Genomic DNA, 19,330 nt, shown 5'->3' with positions numbered 1-19,330 from the left:
GAACAAACGGATAACAAGCACAAACCACAAGTCCCACAAGACATTTCAAAAACGGAAGTGATTCCATGAAAGAATGCCATTGGGGGCAACGAAATGACCTTTAAACATCGGGCGTTGTTTGTGCTTCAGAGCAAGGCTTACCTCCGAAGAAGTTCCATGTTGGAACGAAACATGTCAGGACTATGCTATAAGCCACTGTGTTTTTTCCATTAAACAAAGGAGCAGAAACAGTCTTCAGGTGTGACCATCGTTTTCTTCCCCTCGGGGATTTAAACATTGTTGTTATATACATATATATGTACATATATACATATATTCACTGAAAAAACCATAGGTTATAGACCATATATAGTTAGGAATTAGCATTTACAAAACCTTGAAAATTCACTGAAAAAACCATAGGTTATAGACCATATATCGTTAGGAATTAGCATTTACAAAACCTTATTTTACTCACACAAAACCATTGAAATTCCATATATAGTTAGTTGCACTAACTATATATCGCGCACCCGCAATCCACTGCTGATGATGTCACATATTACATCATTCATGACATGGTCAGTGACATCACTGATGACATCACTGATGACATCTCAAATGACATCACTGATGACATCACTGATGACATCATCCAGTGACTGTGTGTTTCTGTAAAGTTTAAATATGTTTTACATATTGAAGAATGAGTAGATGTATAAGTGTCTGGATGAAGCATTTAGTAGGTGGGTGACTGACTGTATGAGTGAGTGATTAAATGTGTCTCACTGAGTGCATGGGTTAGTGACTAAACTGTCTTAATTTGCGCATTATTATGTCTGTTGTTCTGTAAACTGCTGCATGTGTTGATCAGTAGCTATATGAGTAACTATATGGGTTATTAATTGATTGTCCAAGTATTTGTATGGGAGACTGAGTGTATGTGTGGCTGGCTGGGAGATGTGTGACTCTGTGCAGATCAATGTGTACTTGTATCAATGATTGTATAAGAGAGTAAGTATGTGTTAGTATATGTTTGAAAATGTAAGGTACTCTATGTTTAACTGTATAGATTAGAAAATGGAAGTGTGATTGATTCTTTACAGGACTGACTAGGTGTGTGAGTAACTCCATGGATGAGTGGCAGAGTGTGAGTGTCTGTATAGGTGTATGAGTGCATATGATAGTGTTGTAAAGATGAGTGATTGTATGTATGAATGATTGTATGGGTGAATAATTGAATGTGTGTGTAGACGTAGGAATCAGTCAGTGCGTATGTAGTAACTAGTATTGGTGTGTCAATGGTTTCAAAAATTATACTCTGTATTTAACACTGGGTGTAACAGAGGTTATATCAAAGTGTGAGGAGATGCATTGTATTGTCACATTAATGATATCATCATTGATGTGACCATTGATGTCAAATGAGATATCATCAGTGATGTCATCAGTGATGTCATTTGAGATGTCATCAGTGATGTCATCAGTGATGTCACTGACCATGTCATGAATGATGTAATATGTGACATCATCAGCAGTGGATTGCGGGTGCGCGATATATAGTTAGTGCAACTAACTATATATGGAATTTCAATGGTTTTGTGTGAGTAAAATAAGGTTTTGTAAATGCTAATTCCTAACGATATATGGTCTATAACCTATGGTTTTTTCAGTGAATTTTCAAGGTTTTGTAAATGCTAATTCCTAACTATATATGGTCTATAACCTATGGTTTTTTCAGTGAATTTCAATGGTTTTTTAATAGCAAATATCATAAGCTGTCGAATGTCAAGTACGTGGTAAGTAAAAACATTTTCATGTTTATGCACACTGATCTGCTTTGAATGCTGCCCCCCACCCCTCATTTCTATTAGGAGTACTCTCTCTTTGCAGATAGTGAAGGGTAGTTAACGCAGGCCTTTGCCCCCGTTGTAATCCGTCGTGCCTGCTTCTCTCTCCATTTGATTGATTGTTCTCTTTGGTTCATTCTCTATTTACAAACAAGCACAGAGTCGCAATACTCTGTTTAGTCTTTGCAGATAGCGAAAAATCGTGTAAAAAAACCAAAGGAATCGAGCAAAATCAGTAGGCCACTAATGGGATCTCTTTTTGACCTCGCTAAAATAGAAACATTAAGAACAACCTGTTGAAAATAGCAATGTGTATGTACATAAGCGGCGTCCATTTGTGTTCACAGTACCCCTTGTTGATTGTTTGAATCGAGCATTGAATTGTTCGAAGTTGGTTCTCTTAAGGATCTTCTCTGCCTGCAAACGAGGAAGAATAGGAATATTCTCTCTCCCTTTGCAGATAGTGAAGGGTAGGTAACGCAAACCTTTAACACGTCGTGCCTATTTCGTTCCTCATTGATTGATTGTTTGCCCAAACATTGACTGTTTGGGAATTGGTTCTTTTTGGAGGTATTCCCTGTTTTCAAATATACGTAGGAAAATCTTTGCAAGTAGTGAAAGGGTAGGTAATGCGGACCTTTCTCCCCCGTTGTAATCTGTCATGTCTATCTACTCCCCACTGATTGATGCACCTGTTTCACCCGGACCATTTACTAGAGATACGTCATCTGGCCCGACCAGAGAGCACCCCTAGTGAAAAGGACATATGCAATAATAACGAAGTGATCACTGTATCCTGTTAACAGAAACTTTAGCATGAAACAACCTGGAAAGAAAAGGATAGGAAAACAAAAATCAGTAGGCCACTGATGAACTTTTTATTAAATAACAAACAAAGAAACGATAACAATACGTAATGATAAAACCTATTATTGTCCTAGAAACAAGAAACGTTAGAAGTAAGCCTGTAATAAGAAACCTGAAAACATCGCCCCTCACTGCCCCAAAACCTGTCTGTCCCACCGCCTGCCACGGCCAAATAACGGCAAACTGGGAAAGATAGAAGTCAGCAGACATCCGCCCCATTCTAGAAACTTCCAAAGGGCAACAGGTTTTCGGCTACGCCCAGCCGGAAGCAACACATATAAGACGGGTCCTGCTGCCACGCCTCGGCCAGGAGATCATCATGTAGGGTGTAGCCGGAGGAGAGGCCGAGGCCAGCGGGACCCGGCCAGGGGGATTGACAACGCTGGAGAGTTGCAGGGGGGGGAATGTCCGTGTCCTCGACCCTCCCCTCTCTCTCCCAGTCCGGCCGCGGTGGCCCTTGACAGTTGCAGGTAGTCCCGCCACATTCTCTACCGGTCCGGCCACCAACGGCCGGAGCCGATGGGATCCGGCTGCAGCCGATAAACCAAGGAACCCATTCATGGGGCCAGAGCAAGGGGCGTCCGGACGACATCCACCGGAAGCCCGGCCCGAAGACGGACGGGACATTTCTTCTTTCTTCAATAATGGCTTTGACAACACTGGGGGGGATGTCTTGCACATGCCTCCGACCCCCCCCCCTCGTCCTCATCGCCTGGTCCGGCCATAAGAAATCTCAAGCGAGACGCCGTGGGGTGCACTGGGAGGGAGAAACGGTGCGAACAGGCCTCTCCCGCCTCCCCAGTGGAGGCTTCCCACCTGCACCCTCAGCGCTCCAGGCGCCCGGAAAAGGGTTCTTCCACTGTGGCGATGCTGCAACGTCTCGCCCGGCAGGGTGGAGCCCGTCCGCTCATTTGACCCCGCGATCGCCAGTAGCTACCGAACTCTCAAAATGGCGGTCGACCTGGCAAGAGCGGGCCCAGCATAAAGAAATGGCCCGGTCACTGGTTGACTCCACCACCGTAGTCCTCCACGACCTTGAAGATTCTAGAGGAGCCGCGGGAGTCTCCGACCCCCGCAGACACCCCCGATGGGGAATGACTGCCATGATCGCCCGTGGAGTGACGAAACTGTATCCGCGGGACGTCGGCGCTCCCATGCTGGCGCCAGCCTCACTTTGAATGACTAGAATCCTGCAGACCTCAGTTCCGGTGAAAGCACACTGTGACCCGGTAGGAAAAATTGTTGCACCCCCTCCCCTTTTTGACTGATAGTTCAAACCACCGATCCTTTCCTTTGCCCTTTTACCAGAACTTTGGACTGCCTCCCCCTCTTTTACATTTTCTAGAGAAAACAAAACATTAACCACTACATTAGCATAGCAGTTGACACCAGAACTGTTTTCAAATTGAAAACCAACAACATCTTCAACAGAATCCTTTTTGTTTCTGCTGTGACCCTGCTACAGCACAGGCATTGACCCCAGCAGTAATTCTGCAATGCCGGTAAGTATAGCTGTGGTGCCTACTGGACTCACTCACCCCCGCGGCGCCCCACGCCGTTATTTGCTGGGCGGCAACTTACTAGACATCACCTTCGTGACATCCAGATTTCAGCGCTTTCTGCTGCCTTGGAACTATTCGCACAACAGACCGCTACTGACAATCCACCCCCCCGGGACGCCCCACGCCGGATACCCAAATCAGTGCGGCACCCAGGCAACATCTTCTGAATTTTCATAATTTGAAAGAACTAGTAACATGTCCTCATCAGGAATTTCCTCATGAAAAGTCTGCAATGATGATTCTTGTAACTCTATGGTCTCCAAACATTCGATAAATTCGCCATCAAGAGATTGATCAAAAAAATCATTCAAGTCATCTCCTCCTTGTGAGAATATTTCATTATTGGTGCTGTCAATTTCAATAAATGTATTGGATAATTCAAAAGAAATTGCCACGGTCTCTTCGTTGTTTAAATGTTTTTACTGTTTTTGTTTTGTTGTATATATTTATAAGTTATTAAAGTTTTATAATCCTACTACTTTGTTGGAGTGCTATATATTTTTAATGTGACACATAAATGTAAAAACTTTGATGTACAAAGAGTCATCCCTGGAATCTTCCGCTTCAGGCTCGGTCCCCTCCCCAATCACAATACAGGATGGTTTTCAGATAGTAGGAACACGTGTGGTGTGACGGATCTCATCGGGTGTGGGCCTTGATCTACTATAACTCCTTTGAAGAGGGGTGATTCTTTACAGCTGGGGCCATAAACTACATCTGCAGGGCTAGCTGATAGCCTGGACAATCGGACACAGAGGAAGAGGAGTGTCAGAGGGTGCGGTAGTGAATAGGGTGAAAGGGAGGTGTCGGGCGGGCACAGAGTGTGATTCTCAGGGAAGAGCAGCGCAGATGGGGGGAGGTTTATTGCCCATGCATAAGACAGAGAGCGGGGGTGACCAGTGCCTGGGGAAGATGCTTGCGAGGGTGGGGAGCCATGCTACGAATCGACAGCGTGCAGAGAGTGGGTCTGGTCAAGGCATCTAAAATGGCTGCCGTGCACGACAAAAGTGTGGCATTTCAAAAAAGGCAAGATGGCGCAAACAATGTTTTTCAACACTTCCTCATTTCCTTCGAATCGAACGTTAACAGACGTTGGTGCATATTACCAAAGTTAAGCGATATTTATCGCTAACGATGCTTACCAACGAATTTTTTACCGCTAAGCATCGTCAGAAATTATCGAAGATAAACCTTGCTATTATCAAGGTTTATCGCAAATGCGATAAAAAACGGCCGCAATGCATGAATATCGCTAAAAAGTCAGCGATATTCATGCATTACCGAGCTAATGCTCTTAGCCATGTTATCCACCTCCCATTGGATAACATGGCTAAGAACTGCACAGGGCAGGTGTTAGTTTTTGGAGATATTCGCGCTTAGCGCGAATATCTCCAAAAGTTGGTAATAGGAGATAGATATCTTGCATGTTGTAATGCAAGTTATTGTGGTATATGGAACTCATACCATAATCTCTCAGGAAAGCAGAAACTGATCCTTTTGGGACCGCCTGAGAAGGCCTAGGGGGTGAGGGGTACTCTACTTTGCCCCTTTTTCACGTTCCGAACTATTTTATTTTACTCTCTTCTGTAATTACACAAAATAGCAGCGATAAGATGCATCAGAGACACACAGTGAGAGAAAGGAGGCCGGAGATGAAGAAGAGATGTCAAATACACATTGGAGATAATATAGTGGGAGAAGGGAAGTAAATATGAGTAAACTTACCATGTAACATAAAAATGTTGCACTCTATACTATAAGTCTCATTTTATACTACAATCACTTCGCTACAACCTCATAAATTAAAAATAAAAATGAATAATGTCTCAAACAATTTTTGATTTCTAAATATAAATTTATTCTTCTGAATTTTCTAAATTTGAAAGAACTAGTAACATGTCCTCATCAGGAATTTCCTCTTCAATCATCTCATCTGGAATCTCCTCATTAAAAGTCTGCAATGATGATTCTTGTAACTCTATGGTCTCCAAACATTCGATAAATTCGCCATCAACAGATTGATCAAAAAAATCATTCAAGTCATCTCCTCCTTGTGACAATATTTCATTATTGGTGCTGTCAATTTCAATCAATGTAGTGGATAATTCAAAAGAAATTGCCACGGTCTCTTCATTGTGAGCCATTTTATTTTGAAATTGCTTGCTGTAAATTGCAGAAAAAAATAATCACTTTCATTTATCGTTTTTAGTAATACATAATATAAAACTAACTTTATCAAGTATTTAGTATAACAGAAGGACTGCAAATAAATAACAGAAAACATTTTTCAAATTATCTTCAAGTGTACAACATAGTTCCCCTTACAAATTAACAACTCACCTTTTTAAAAGTAGGAGAAATGTTAGTACTGTGTAAATCAAACACCAGAAATTGACCACCAAAAATTCCTCACAAATGTACCTCAGAGAGTAGTATCACAAAATGGCTGTGGTTTCCTCTCATTTAAGATATATACATAACCAATTAACTTTCATCACACACAAATACAAAACCAAAGTAACATTTTAATTGGTTCTAAATTTCAACACTTTCAAATGTGTTTTCCCCATGCAATTTTCCATAGGACATTTACATACGTCTACAGCCTGAATGGCTGAACGGAATTACACCAAACTTGGCAAAATGGTACATCAAACCTAAGAGGTCAGGGAGGATCTACTATGCCCCCTTATGGTCATTTGCCCCTTCGCTTTGGCCTCCTCTTGTCTCTCGATCCTACCGAGAGACAAGATGGCGGCCGCTACGGACTGTTTGGAATGTTTACAGACGCCGGAGAACCAATCAGCTTCGCAAAGCTCCGTAACGCGAAAAGTACGCGAAGCGGAGCGCTGTTACAGATATATATCTTTTTTTGAACGTTAATTTCTCAAAATCCACTGGAGCACATATATTGAGACCTAGCAAAGGCACATCGGGCTACCAGTCCCTAATATTTTGCCAAGTTTCGTGCAAATCCATTCAGCCGTTCGATTATTATTATTTTTTTTTTTTTTGCCCCGCGGGGCCCTTTTAAAACCTCCACATCAAACCTAGGGGGTCAGCGAGGATCTACTATGCCCCCTTATGGTCATTTGCCCCTTCGCTTTGGCCTCCTCTTGTCTCTCGATCCTACCGAGAGACAAGATGGCGGCCGCTACGGTCTGTTTGGAATGTTCACAGACGCCGGAGAACCAATCAGCTTCGCTTCACAAAGCTCCGTACCGCGAAAAGTCCGCAAACCGGAGCGCTGCCCGGTCCGCTGTTACAGATATATATCTTTTTTTGAACGTTAATTTCTCAAAATCCACTGAAGCACATATATTGAGACCTAGCAAAGGCACATCGGGCTACCAGTCCCTACAATTTTGCCAAGTTTTGTGGAAATCCATTCAGCCGTTCGGGCTAAAAGTGAGGCCAACCGCCCTATGGAAAACTCAATGTTAAAAACACGTTTTGGGACCCCCCTTTTTTCTCGGCCCCCCCTTGACGACCCCCCCCAAATTTCCAGGGGCTGCTCAGAAACAAAATGTTCCATTTTCCAGAAAATTTCAGCCAATTCCGTCCACAAACGCCAAAGTTATTAGACATAGAATTTTCAAAAATCCCATAGAGAAAAAATCCTAACTATATATACCTACTGGCGACCGCCAGTAGGTAATATGTATTATATATATATATATATATCTGTGTATATATATATAATACATATATATGTATATATGTATATATGTACATATATAATAATTATATATGTATATATGTACATAGATACAAATATACTTTTTTTTCACTAAAAAGTCAAAGGTTATAGGGACGTTATAGTTAGGCTCAGAGTTCAAACATACAAAGCCTGTAAAAATCAGCAGCCATAGCTATAACTTATGAACCCGCAATGCACTGTTAATAACCTCACATATTACATCACTCATGACATAGTCAGAGGCATTACTTGTTAGACCTAGCGATTTCTGCTTGGCTAGAACGCATCAAAGCCAGACAGAATCCACGTTCCTAGATAGGATGAGTATGATACACTTGCTGTTAACCTGTGCACACCCTTGGATAGCTTGGCACAGAGCAGTCAGGCCTATCCTCAGGCAGCCGCGGCCCATTGAGGGAGTTCCGTGGGGCAGAAAGATGGAGCGGGGAGGGGCAGGGTGGGGGGTGCTAAACACCAGAATATGGATAATGTGAGGTAAGTAAACAATTTAATAAATAAAACGAATTTCATAGCGCGCCCTGCATCTCAAAATGCGATGCAGGGCGCGCTACAAAATTTGTTTTATTTATTAAATTGTTTACTTGCCTCACATTAGCACAGGTCCCTCAGACTCAGCGAACTTCCCCCACACTTCTCGAACTCCTCATGTTTCGGCACCCCAGGTGGGCCGCTGATCTTTACAAGTATACTCATCTGCACAGTGTGAATACATCAGGACTGCCCTTCTCCCAACTGACGGTCAGTCCATAGATTTCACAGCACCCTGCATGGTCCTTACAATCTTGAGGAAATGGGCGATCCTTTCTGTCTCTGAGATCTCATGGACAGGAGGCCACCCAACCAACCCTTCAAGAGTTCTCAGAGACCCAGGCCATGATAGTTGGCAATTAGCTGCAGGCCAGCAACTTCCAGGCAAAATTCAACCAAGTGATCATCCCCTACCTGTAACGCGGCAAGCCCCAGGCCACCACAAGTCTGCAGATAATCCAGTAATAGTAGTTCCCCTTGGCAATGTCCCAGCATCAAACCAGAGCAGTATGGTTCCAATTCCAAAAGAGCCCCAGCAGTTATACCCACAATGGCCTTTGAAGATGAGATCAGTTCATAAGGTCACCTTTGAAATGCACGGGCCATCTATAAATTTTGTCCTATCTGCCATCCTACCCTGGGAGGCTTGATCAATATCTTTTTTGGGGCCAAGACCCTGCCCCTTGGAATGCAGGTGTTAATTCCATGCCCATGTATCCGTCCCACAAAGGATCCTCAGAGTCAGAGGTCTGTAGTTTCCCTTAAGCCCCTAGTTTATGTCCTTCTATCACAAAAGCACATATGTGGATTGGAGACAGGCTTACAAGCATACAGAGCCACAAGCACAGAAATGACCTCTTTCGCAAAGTAAAGTTGAATCCACTGAAACCACTGGAGAGGATTTGCCATTACTAATTCATCAATAAAAACACTATACTGCCACTCTTCTGCATGTAGGAAAAAGCTCAATAGCCTTACCACAGATCCCTCATGTCATCCCAATGCGAGAAGCAGGCCCTACCATAGCGAGCACACTATCCGGTACCATTCGCTACCAGTGCGTATAGCGTACCTCTCCCGACACCGCACCTAGCCCCAGGGACTACTCTGATGTTGTGAAAGACATGCAGAACCTTGGCAAGTAGCTTTTTAAATGGCTAGCTGAGCAACAGTAACCTTTAAACACAGGCCCTGCCATGGCAAACCTGTGGCACATTTGAAGAGATGAGTCTTGGGTGGCACATCCACTGCTGCAAGCCCATGGAGGTGCATTTGAGTTACATGCCCTAGGTATATGTGTTATGCCTACACAAGGGACTTACACCTAACTCAAATCAGCCAATTATGTATACACCAGTCTCCAGGATGAATATGACAAGCACTGTGCTTGGGTACTGAATAGCTGTATCAAAGCGCTCAAAGTCCTATGCGAGAAAAACAAGGTCCTAACAGGAGGTCAAAAGCCACAGAGGTCAGGGGAGACCATTACAAAAGATGCCAGGTCTAACATCACTGATGACATCACTGATGATATCTCAAATGACATCATTGATTACATCATCCAGTGAGTGTGAGTATTTTGTAAATGTTTCTGAGACTTAAAGATATATACTAAGCTACAGCATAAGTTACATTAGCATTCTTTTTGTACTACTGAGTGACACTGTTTCTAATATATGTCATCTGAGTGGCTGTGTGACTATATCAGTGTGAGAATGGCTGTGTGAGTGGCTGTATGGGTGAATAAGTTAAAGTGTGACGATCGGTATGGGTGAGTATTTGGCTGTATTGGTGAGTGAGTTGGCGTGTGAATGGCTATATGACTACGTAAGTGGGTGTGTGAGTGGCTGTATAGGTGGGTGAGTGGGGGTTTGACAGATGCTGCATCAGTGACTAAGCGGCAGTATGGGGTGAGTGGCTGTGTGAGTGGTTCTGTAGATGATGTCATTTGAGACGTCATCAGCAATGTTATCAGTGATGTCACTGACCATGTCATGAGTTATGTAATATGTGTGATCGTCAGCAGTGCATTGTGGGGATGTAGGTTATAGTTAGCTCAGGTACCTATAACTGCTGAATTTCACTTGTTTTGTGCATTTGAAATCTGAGCCTAACAATAAAATCACTGTAACCTATTAATTTAATTCAGTGAGTTTTCATGGTTTTGTAATGTATTTCCTAACTATAACTTTCCTGTAGCCTCTGGGATTTTTTGGTAAATTTCAAAGTTTTTGTAATTGTATTTCCTAACCTAACTTGTAATCTTTAAGAGTGGGTGTGTGAATGGCTGTATGGGTGTGTGAGTGGGTATATAAGTGGCTGTATGAGTGTGTGAGTGTGTGAGTGGCTGTATGGGTCTGTAATTGGGTATGTGAGTGGTTTTGTGGGTGTGTGAGTGGCTGTATTGGTGTTGGAGTGGGTCTATAAGGGGTTTTGTGGGTGTGTGAGTGGCTATATGTCAGTGAGTGTATGTATGTGGATGTGGCTCTATGGGTCTGTGAGTGGGCATGTGAGGGGCTGTCTGGGTTTGTTGTTCAGCGTGTGAATGGTTTTGCATGGGCATGTGAGTGGCTGTGTGGTTCAATGACTGGGTGTGAGAGTGGTTGTAAGGACCTCTGGGTGCGTAAGTGTCTGTATTTGTGTACGAATGGGTGTGTAAGTGTCTGTATGGGTGTATGAGGAGGTATGTGAGTAGTTTGTAGGGTGTGTGAGTGTATTTGTGAGTCAGTGAGTGGGCATGTTAGTGGCTGTATGGCTCTGTGAGAGTATCTGTATGGGTGTCAGAGTGGATGTGGGAGTGCCTCTCTAGGTGTTACAGTGGGTGTAACAGCATCTGTCTGGATGTGTGACTGGGTGTGAGAGTGTCTGTTTGAGTATTACAGTGGGTGTGAGAGTGTGAGAGTGTCTGTATGGTCAGTCAGAGTGGGTGTGTGATTATATATATATATATATATATATATATGTTTATACATATATCTTTTTTTATTTACGGCAAGATACATCATGGATTTACACTGAGCCTCGCAATGGCTCAGTGGATCTTGCGAGTGACCAAAAAAACATTTCCAGGCATATCACTGCCCATTAAACATGCTTTCCCCTCTTTTAATTCATACACAATGGGTCAGGAAAGCTCTCACGTAAACCCTTCAATTAGTATGCAAGCAACTTGTCCCGGGGACCATTTCCTGAAATATAAAATGGTGGTTTTCTGTCAAGGTGCGGACAGCCAATCAGGACCCTGCTTTGAAATATGGAGCTGCGGATTCCACCTGGGTGGATCATTAGAGGGGCCGCATCCCCAGATATATGAATTTGGTTTCAATTAATATTTACACCACATTACAAAAGGCAAGCATTCTGGTTCTGTTTCAGCCACATTTCTTCTAATTCCATTTAGTGGTTCAGGCTGCAGTAGAGTGCATAATCCTTATGGGAAATTGCATGGGGATAACTCATTTTAGTACCCCACTTTTCCTTGGCCCCACTTGACGGATCACTCTGAAAGTTTTAAAACAGCAGCTGAACTGAGTGTCATCCAAATTTTGAAAGATTCATGAAGATTCTTTAAGCTGCACCAAATTTATTGACACACAAAAAACACTTTTACTATGGAAACTAGGTCCTACATATAAGTGTTTAATGATGAGTGCCAAAAAAGTGAAATATATACATATATTCACTGAAAAAAATCAATGAGTAGCTGTGTTGGTGAATGAGTGGCTGGGAGAGTGAATGTATTGGTGAGTGAGTGGGTATGTAGGTGGCTCTATGGGTGAGTGAGTGGCTGTGCAAGTGGCTGTATTTAGGCTCTGCCACCTTGATGACGATCCAGGCCACAATATTGTGTTTGCTTAAATACATGAAGTGAAGTACCTTGAACATAGAAAACACAGTGCCCCAAGATACAAACATGGATACAATCTTATAATACCACTTTAAACTCTTCATAGCATTGCTATCAATCAAAAGTATAATACAGCTACAGAATTCTTAATGGGATTAAACATTTTCCCAATTCATTAAGTTGTCATGTATACATAATTTGATGGTGACTGGCAAAGTTCTTAATTCATGATTAGCAAGGAATTTACCAGTGCAAACAACACTAAGGACTACGACTAAAAGCAAGTATTGCTTATATCCAATGGTACCCCCTCAATGAGCTCTACTACTGATTCTTAAAATATAGAAATATTTGCATTTCTAGCGAGCCATCAAAGATAAATATTATCAGGGCTGATGCTCGCAGAAATCATCACTCAGTCCACACAATTCCACCCAGTGGGCTAATCTATGAAATTCAAACTCTCGTGCCTTCCATAAGCAAGTAAATCAAATGAAAATGTTCCACACTTATTCCAAAAATAAGCCTGTTTGATTCTTAAGTCTCAAATACTAGCCACCCAGGCAGTGTTTATGAAAAACCTTTTTTTAAAGCATGTTATAAAAAAACAGTAGCAGTTCACAAAAGAACATACATTTCCTCATCAATATTAAGTCCCTATGGTTACCTGAAATCCATTTAAAATATATAGCATGACTCTAGCTTTCTTAACTCTGTTTTCCTTTCTCCACCTCTGGCCTTTCTCAGTACATTGTCAATTACACTTTACATGCATATGTACATACTGAAAATGTTGAGAAGCTAATATTTTGTTTTATTTTCATCCCACCGTTTGATGTAATCTTGATTCTTCTCTCTTAAGGGCCACTCGAGGACAGCATAGAGGATGAAGAGGAAGACTGCCTATCTGAGGACATTGATATGGTCCCTAAAGATGAATTTCCATCAGAGGATAATTTCTCAACAGACTTTGAACCAGAGAACATTAGCTGTGATGACGTGGACTACTTGTGCAATAAAGGTAATTAATTTAGTTGGTGCATGCATCTTTCTGTTTCAACCACAAATTCATATGCATACGACTTTTTGAAAGGTTCCTTGAAGTTGAATTGACATTGGAATCACAATGCAATGGTTCATAAAGTTGTTGAATGGAGGTCTTAATTTCCTTTTTTAGGTCTACCCTTGAAATAGCTGTATTTGTGGTGGCAACCAAAAGCATACAGCATGACGCATGCTTACAAAAGAAAATTTTTGTAAACATGGCAGGCTTGCAAAGGATAGACCAGTTGATTTTTCTAATACTTATTGATTGGCCTATAATAATCAAATGATGTACAAATTTGATCATCAACTTATCACAATTCTCATATTTTATGTTGGGCATAACTTGCATATGTATATGCTTTGTGTAGAAATTCTCCCTAAGTTAATTTAAACTTATATATTATTCCATTTCCTTTGTTTGATTAAAGAACAAGTCATGAAACAAAGACAATGTAATTCCTATTGAACATGTGAATCCTTATACACCATACAAAACCCTGACACAACAATAAAAAGATCAATCTTGCTTTGTAATTTTACCTTTGTATTGGGCAGTTCTTTTCCTCAGTAAGATACTCCTCAATCTGATTCCAAGTGAAGCCAGCCTTCCCCTTCCTTTCTATGGTGCAGCATTTCTTTTTCCCTGATCCTTGTAGTAAATTATCTAGCTAGATACATCAGCTTAACTCTGAGATAGGTCCTGTACAGTCTTCCGCATAGGCAATTATTTTAGGCATTGTGGTTAACAAATATTCCCAGTGAGCCAGAATTATGGCCCTTACCATATGGTGTGTCCCAAGACCCACCTGGAAGGTCAAATCTAGTTTTGCTACTGCACTTAAGCCATTTATATGTATGCAATCATTCTGGTGTAAAGTAAATGACACATACAGACATATTGCATGTGCTTCATATTTGTTTGACTGAATAACTTACACACAGTTATGCTCAGCTGTTTCTATTGGGATGGCAAGACATTAACCCTGGATTTCTTTTCTCATACCTATCATTTATTATCTGTCTCGATCTAATCAAATGAGCTTAAAATATGCTGTTTGTAAGGCCTCCGGTCATCACTGCAAAGGATACCGCTCTGAGACAGTGTAGATTATATTGATCGTACCCCTCATAGAGCATCCAGAGTGCTGTATTAGTCATACTGTACCTGTGCACACTCAGTATACAACTTGCAGTTCCATCAGGCACTGATAAGGCAATCCGCCTACTGAGAGGCATATTTCTTACCTAACAATTGGAAACAATAACGGACCTCTCGCCGGTATCTACTTTAGTATTCAATTACTTTTATCTAATATATAAATCATCATTGTCCCAATCCAAAGAATTATTTAGAAAAACATATTCTCATTTATTTATAATTTCTTCATGACATTAATCATAGAACACATAAACAAATTCATATTAAATACATTGACTTATATAAGCCCCAGAAGAAGACATATTCAAAACCCCAAAAGGACATACACTTATCTAATCATGTATACAAACAACACTGCTTCCACTCAACCTATCAAACACCACTCCCCTCTCATACACAAAGTAGTTCATCAAAACCTAAAAACAGATATACACTATTATGTACAATACTTACAAAAGGAAAAGGAAGCGCCGACGCGCGTTTCGTAAAAAGGACTAAATGTCCACAGATCCTTCGTCAGGGCGCAGTGAAGGACTGGACTTTTTAACAGTACCAGCGGTGCCAGGGAACAACACCTATAACCTTCATGGGATACCTGTTTCGGCGCACAAACTACAGAGACACGGGACACTTCCTTCGGCGTCAAAGATTCAAGGTTTATTTACTGCAGGGAACACAGAAGTCACAACAAGTACAACACGTGCAACTTGGGGAGACTGCTTCAAATTGGTTCTGTGGAGCGCTCCTTTTATACAGAATTTACTCATAGGACAACATGGTACACAAAAGTTTACAACCTGGTTCCCATAATTATCCCCCAGAGGGGTCGCTTTGGTCACTTTGGTACACATAAGGTCCGGAACATAAGTACGGAAACATTTGGCGGTTCCCAACTGTAAAAACCCATCTTCCCAACATTAGTGAATTCCGATCGGCAGTAAAACAGATCGAAATAGGGACAAAGACAGGTGCAGAGGAAGATGGAGACAGTGGGGAGATCGAAAAGGGTGTAAAAGGGGAGGTATCGGGAAACACGAGATACAGGCATCAAAGGGACGTGCCTAATGAGATGCACGGCTGAGACAATAAACCGGCACGGCAAAAGCGGGGCCATCTGCCTTACAGTATCATCCCCCTCATCGTAAAAGATATTTACAAAGAACATGTGTCTTCCACAAATATCTTGAGAGTCCCAAGGTAACGAAGCGGACAGTGTCCGTTCGCTGGCTACTTGAGGGCAAGAGACAAAAATGGATGCCGTATCTAAGATGGAACCCGTGGGTACAGATGAAAAACCCACATATCAAACGAACGGTTTAAGTTAGCACAGCGAAACTGTGTATACTTACTAAACTCGTCATTTGCGGTTCTTAGATACCAGACTCGACCATATTCGTGCGAGTCGAAAACATCACTTACAATTGTCACGGAGCCTCAGACGCTCCTTTTGCCCTCATGTAGGCAAGCACTAGTCGGAATCATATTCGATATTCATCAGACCCTCGAGATGTTGCTGTAGCATAGCTCTGTCCAACCGAGACCCTTTGGTAACAGGTGGCTGTCTCATACACGTTGTAGCACAGAGGCCACATAAGGCAGGACCGCACTGCACGCAAAGGCAACACGTGAACAGGAACGCTACAACGACTCCAATGATCATCAGAATCTTCCAACCCCAAGTCGACATCAGGTCCCAAAACCATCCAAGTAGCGTCCAATCCCCTACATCCACGTGTATGGATTCGGAGATCTTATGCAACTTCGAGATGGCTTGATAGACAGTCGGAGCGTTATCAGGAATGAAAATACAGCAGCTCGAATGGATCACCTTACATACCCCACCTCGATCTGCTAAGATCACGTCTAAAACCATACGGTTTTGTAACGTCATAAGTCTATCCGCCTGAAGTTCTGTGGTGATATTACCAAGGGCACTGGCAGTAATATTAGCTGTCGATTCTACCACTCGAGTCAACTGTCTCAGGTTCCTACTATTAACCATAGGTCCCCAAAATGGGAGGAAACCCTTGAAAAAGTCTCCTGCCTCTTGACCGGCAGTATCCTCTTCGCTAATTACGCCTCTCACAACTCTAGTTTTGTGATAATCTGCATCTACAGTAAACGTCGGAGGCAACAAGTTTGCGATAAAACATGAGCCCATGAAGTCAGAGGGCAACCATGCATACGCACGATCATGACAAATAAAGTATCTACCCTTGGCAGCCAAAAACACAGGGGACGAGACCATTGGCAAAATATAATTTTCAGTGCAAGCACTCTCTCCAAGTCGGCCTTTCGATCTACGGCCGCGACCTATTAAACAAAAGTTACCAATGTGGGGTACGACCCATATCGGAGGCGAGCTTTTAAGCTGTTTTTCACCAGTAAACACACTATATTCGCCTCTACTTAGGACCCTATAGGCTTGTACCTCTTCTTCAGGGATAAGCGAGGGATCATAGATATCGCTATCTAAATCCTCTATTACTATAGACAAAGGTTTTTGGTACGAGGTAGGACCAGAGTAGGGGGAACGTGGTTCTCGAATGGGGTGGAAACCCAGTGCGCTTTGAAACATTGTTTGAAATGCTCGAGCAGACCCTTGGGAGCTATACGGTAACACCATATATGGAATTCCCTTATCCGTAGTATGCGGCATCAACCCACACACCCAACAATTAGTAGTGTTAACCACTAACTGATGCTGATGAAGGAGCTGAATAAAGGAATTGTTGCGGAATTCTGCACGTCTAGCCTGCTCGTGTTCAGGTAAGATGTGAAAAGAATGAGGAGAATCAGTGGAGATGAGTTTAAGGTCAGGGGTAGGAGTAGGTATGATAGAAGGCAAGAAGTAAGACATCGTGTAATATACTCCACCCGCCAATAACGCAGAAACAGTCACAAACAGTACGAATATTTGGAACACAAAACATTTGGTACGACTGAGTTGCTGCAGCTTGAATCTTTGTGCTTGAGCTCTTTCCAAGTCCATCAGCTTTGAAAATGCCATTCCCTATGACCGTCCGCAACGTTTCTTGACGCACTTCGTTCTGTGTAGCAATAGTCAATTCCTAGGAGTTCCCAGGAACCGACGGTCTTTAACCTAGCGTCAAGACCTACTAACCAGAAGGAAGTACGCGCGCGGCCCTACGGCCTTCATTTCACAAATATATATATATATGCGAAAACAATGTCTCTCAGCTGTGGAAACAAAAAGTGTAAGGAACGAAGCTCAATGAATATGTACAAAATAATTACAATAGTATGAGTGTTCAAACTGATCATGGAAAACGGGATAATGCACTTGTCAAGGGACAGAACGGGGTTTTTTATTAGTCTTTAGTGCTGGATCGCAAAAAATATCGGGTTTTCCCAGGACGTGTCTGTTCGTTAAACAAAAGATCCGTCGAAGGGACAACGCCCTGTTGATCAGCTGAATGTTCTGGTCTTGAGTCTTTTGATGACAAGTGTTCAACAATGCCTTTTTGCTGCACTGAGGATTCTCCGACAGGTTGTGCGTCGCTGAAAGGTACAAACGCTGACAATCCTTCGGTTTCAGTTGATGCAATGCCTTTCCTCACCCACGAGTCTGCTGGCAACGGGATGGGGACTTTCTTGGTATGGGTGGCATGCACCCAATTCTTTCGCCCCTCAAGACGAACTGCAGTTCTCGTGGCAAGGAGGACCTGATAGGGTCCAGTGAACCTGGGATCCAAATTGTTCTTGCGCGAAAAATTTCGCGTTACCACCCAATCTCCGGGCTGAAGCTGGTGGCCTGGACCCTCCGTCTGCGTCGGCAATGCTTCGTGAACCTGTTGGTGAATTAACCTCAGTTTAGCAGTCAAGTCATGAAGATAATCGATCAACATTGGATACTCAAGATCACAAAAGGCACCCGGTCTAGGGACCCCCCAAACATTGGCAGGGCGACCGAACACTATTTCATAGGGACTGAGCCCTACTCGGGAGTGTACAGTTGCCCTTGTTGACAGTAATGCTAAGGGTAAAGCGTCAGGCCATGAAAGACCTGTCGTAGCCTGAATCTTTGCTAGTTTTAGTTTAAGGGTGCCATTGTACCCTTCAACCAAACCAGCTGACTGAGGATGATTGGCACTATGGAATTTCTGATTAATTCCAAGGCCCTTGCACACACTCTTCATCACACTCCCCACAAACTCACTTCCGTTGTCTGACCACACAATTCTAGGCATTCCATACCGAGGAAAGTATTCCTTCAGTAGGATTTTCGCAGTGGACAAAGCAGTATTGTCTTTGAGAGGATAGGCCTCAATCCATCGGGAGAATGCGCAAACAACAACTAAAACGTATTTCAAGTTATTGCATCGCTCCATATGGATGAAGTCCAATTGGATCACCTCAAAGGGACATGAAGGGGGAGCAAAACTACCAGGAGGAGTTGGGGTTCCCTTACCAGGATTGTACAACATACATACCATACAATTCTTAACCAAGCGTTCAGCACATTTTGTAATACCATCATTCTTCCACACAGGAAACAGCAATTTACAGATACCTTTCGCGCTAATATGTGCTAACCCATGTGCCATAGTCACAACAGCCAGCACATATGCATCAGGCAACATCCATCTTTTCTGTTCCGATAAGTCAATCCAACAACCATTCGCATCCAACTTTCCCTTACTTTCTTTCCACTTCGTCTTTTCAGTCTCGGTGGCCTCATTCTGAATTGCTTTCACACTCTCGATAGTGTTTTCACACATACTTGATTCTGCAGGCCACCTAACCGAA

At 42.6% G+C, this 19,330-nt stretch overlaps 1 protein-coding gene across 1 annotated transcript in view; it reads left to right on the top strand.

Annotated features, from left to right (window-relative positions):
* ZFPM2 (zinc finger protein, FOG family member 2) overlaps positions 1-19,330 on the top strand; it is a 641,123-nt gene that overhangs the window by 141,378 nt on the left and 480,415 nt on the right. The window contains exon 2 of the mRNA XM_078685577.1: positions 13,217-13,375. Within this exon, the coding sequence (XP_078541703.1) occupies positions 13,217-13,375 (159 nt within the window). The remainder of the gene's footprint in view (positions 1-13,216; positions 13,376-19,330) is intronic.

The sequence above is a fragment of the Lissotriton helveticus genome, chromosome 4_1 (genome assembly GCF_964261635.1).
Source record: "Lissotriton helveticus chromosome 4_1, aLisHel1.1, whole genome shotgun sequence".
In the NCBI taxonomy this organism is placed as follows: Eukaryota; Metazoa; Chordata; class Amphibia; order Caudata; family Salamandridae; genus Lissotriton; species Lissotriton helveticus.
Note: the sequence above shows the minus strand (reverse complement) of the source record. Positions and strands in the feature narration are given on the sequence as shown.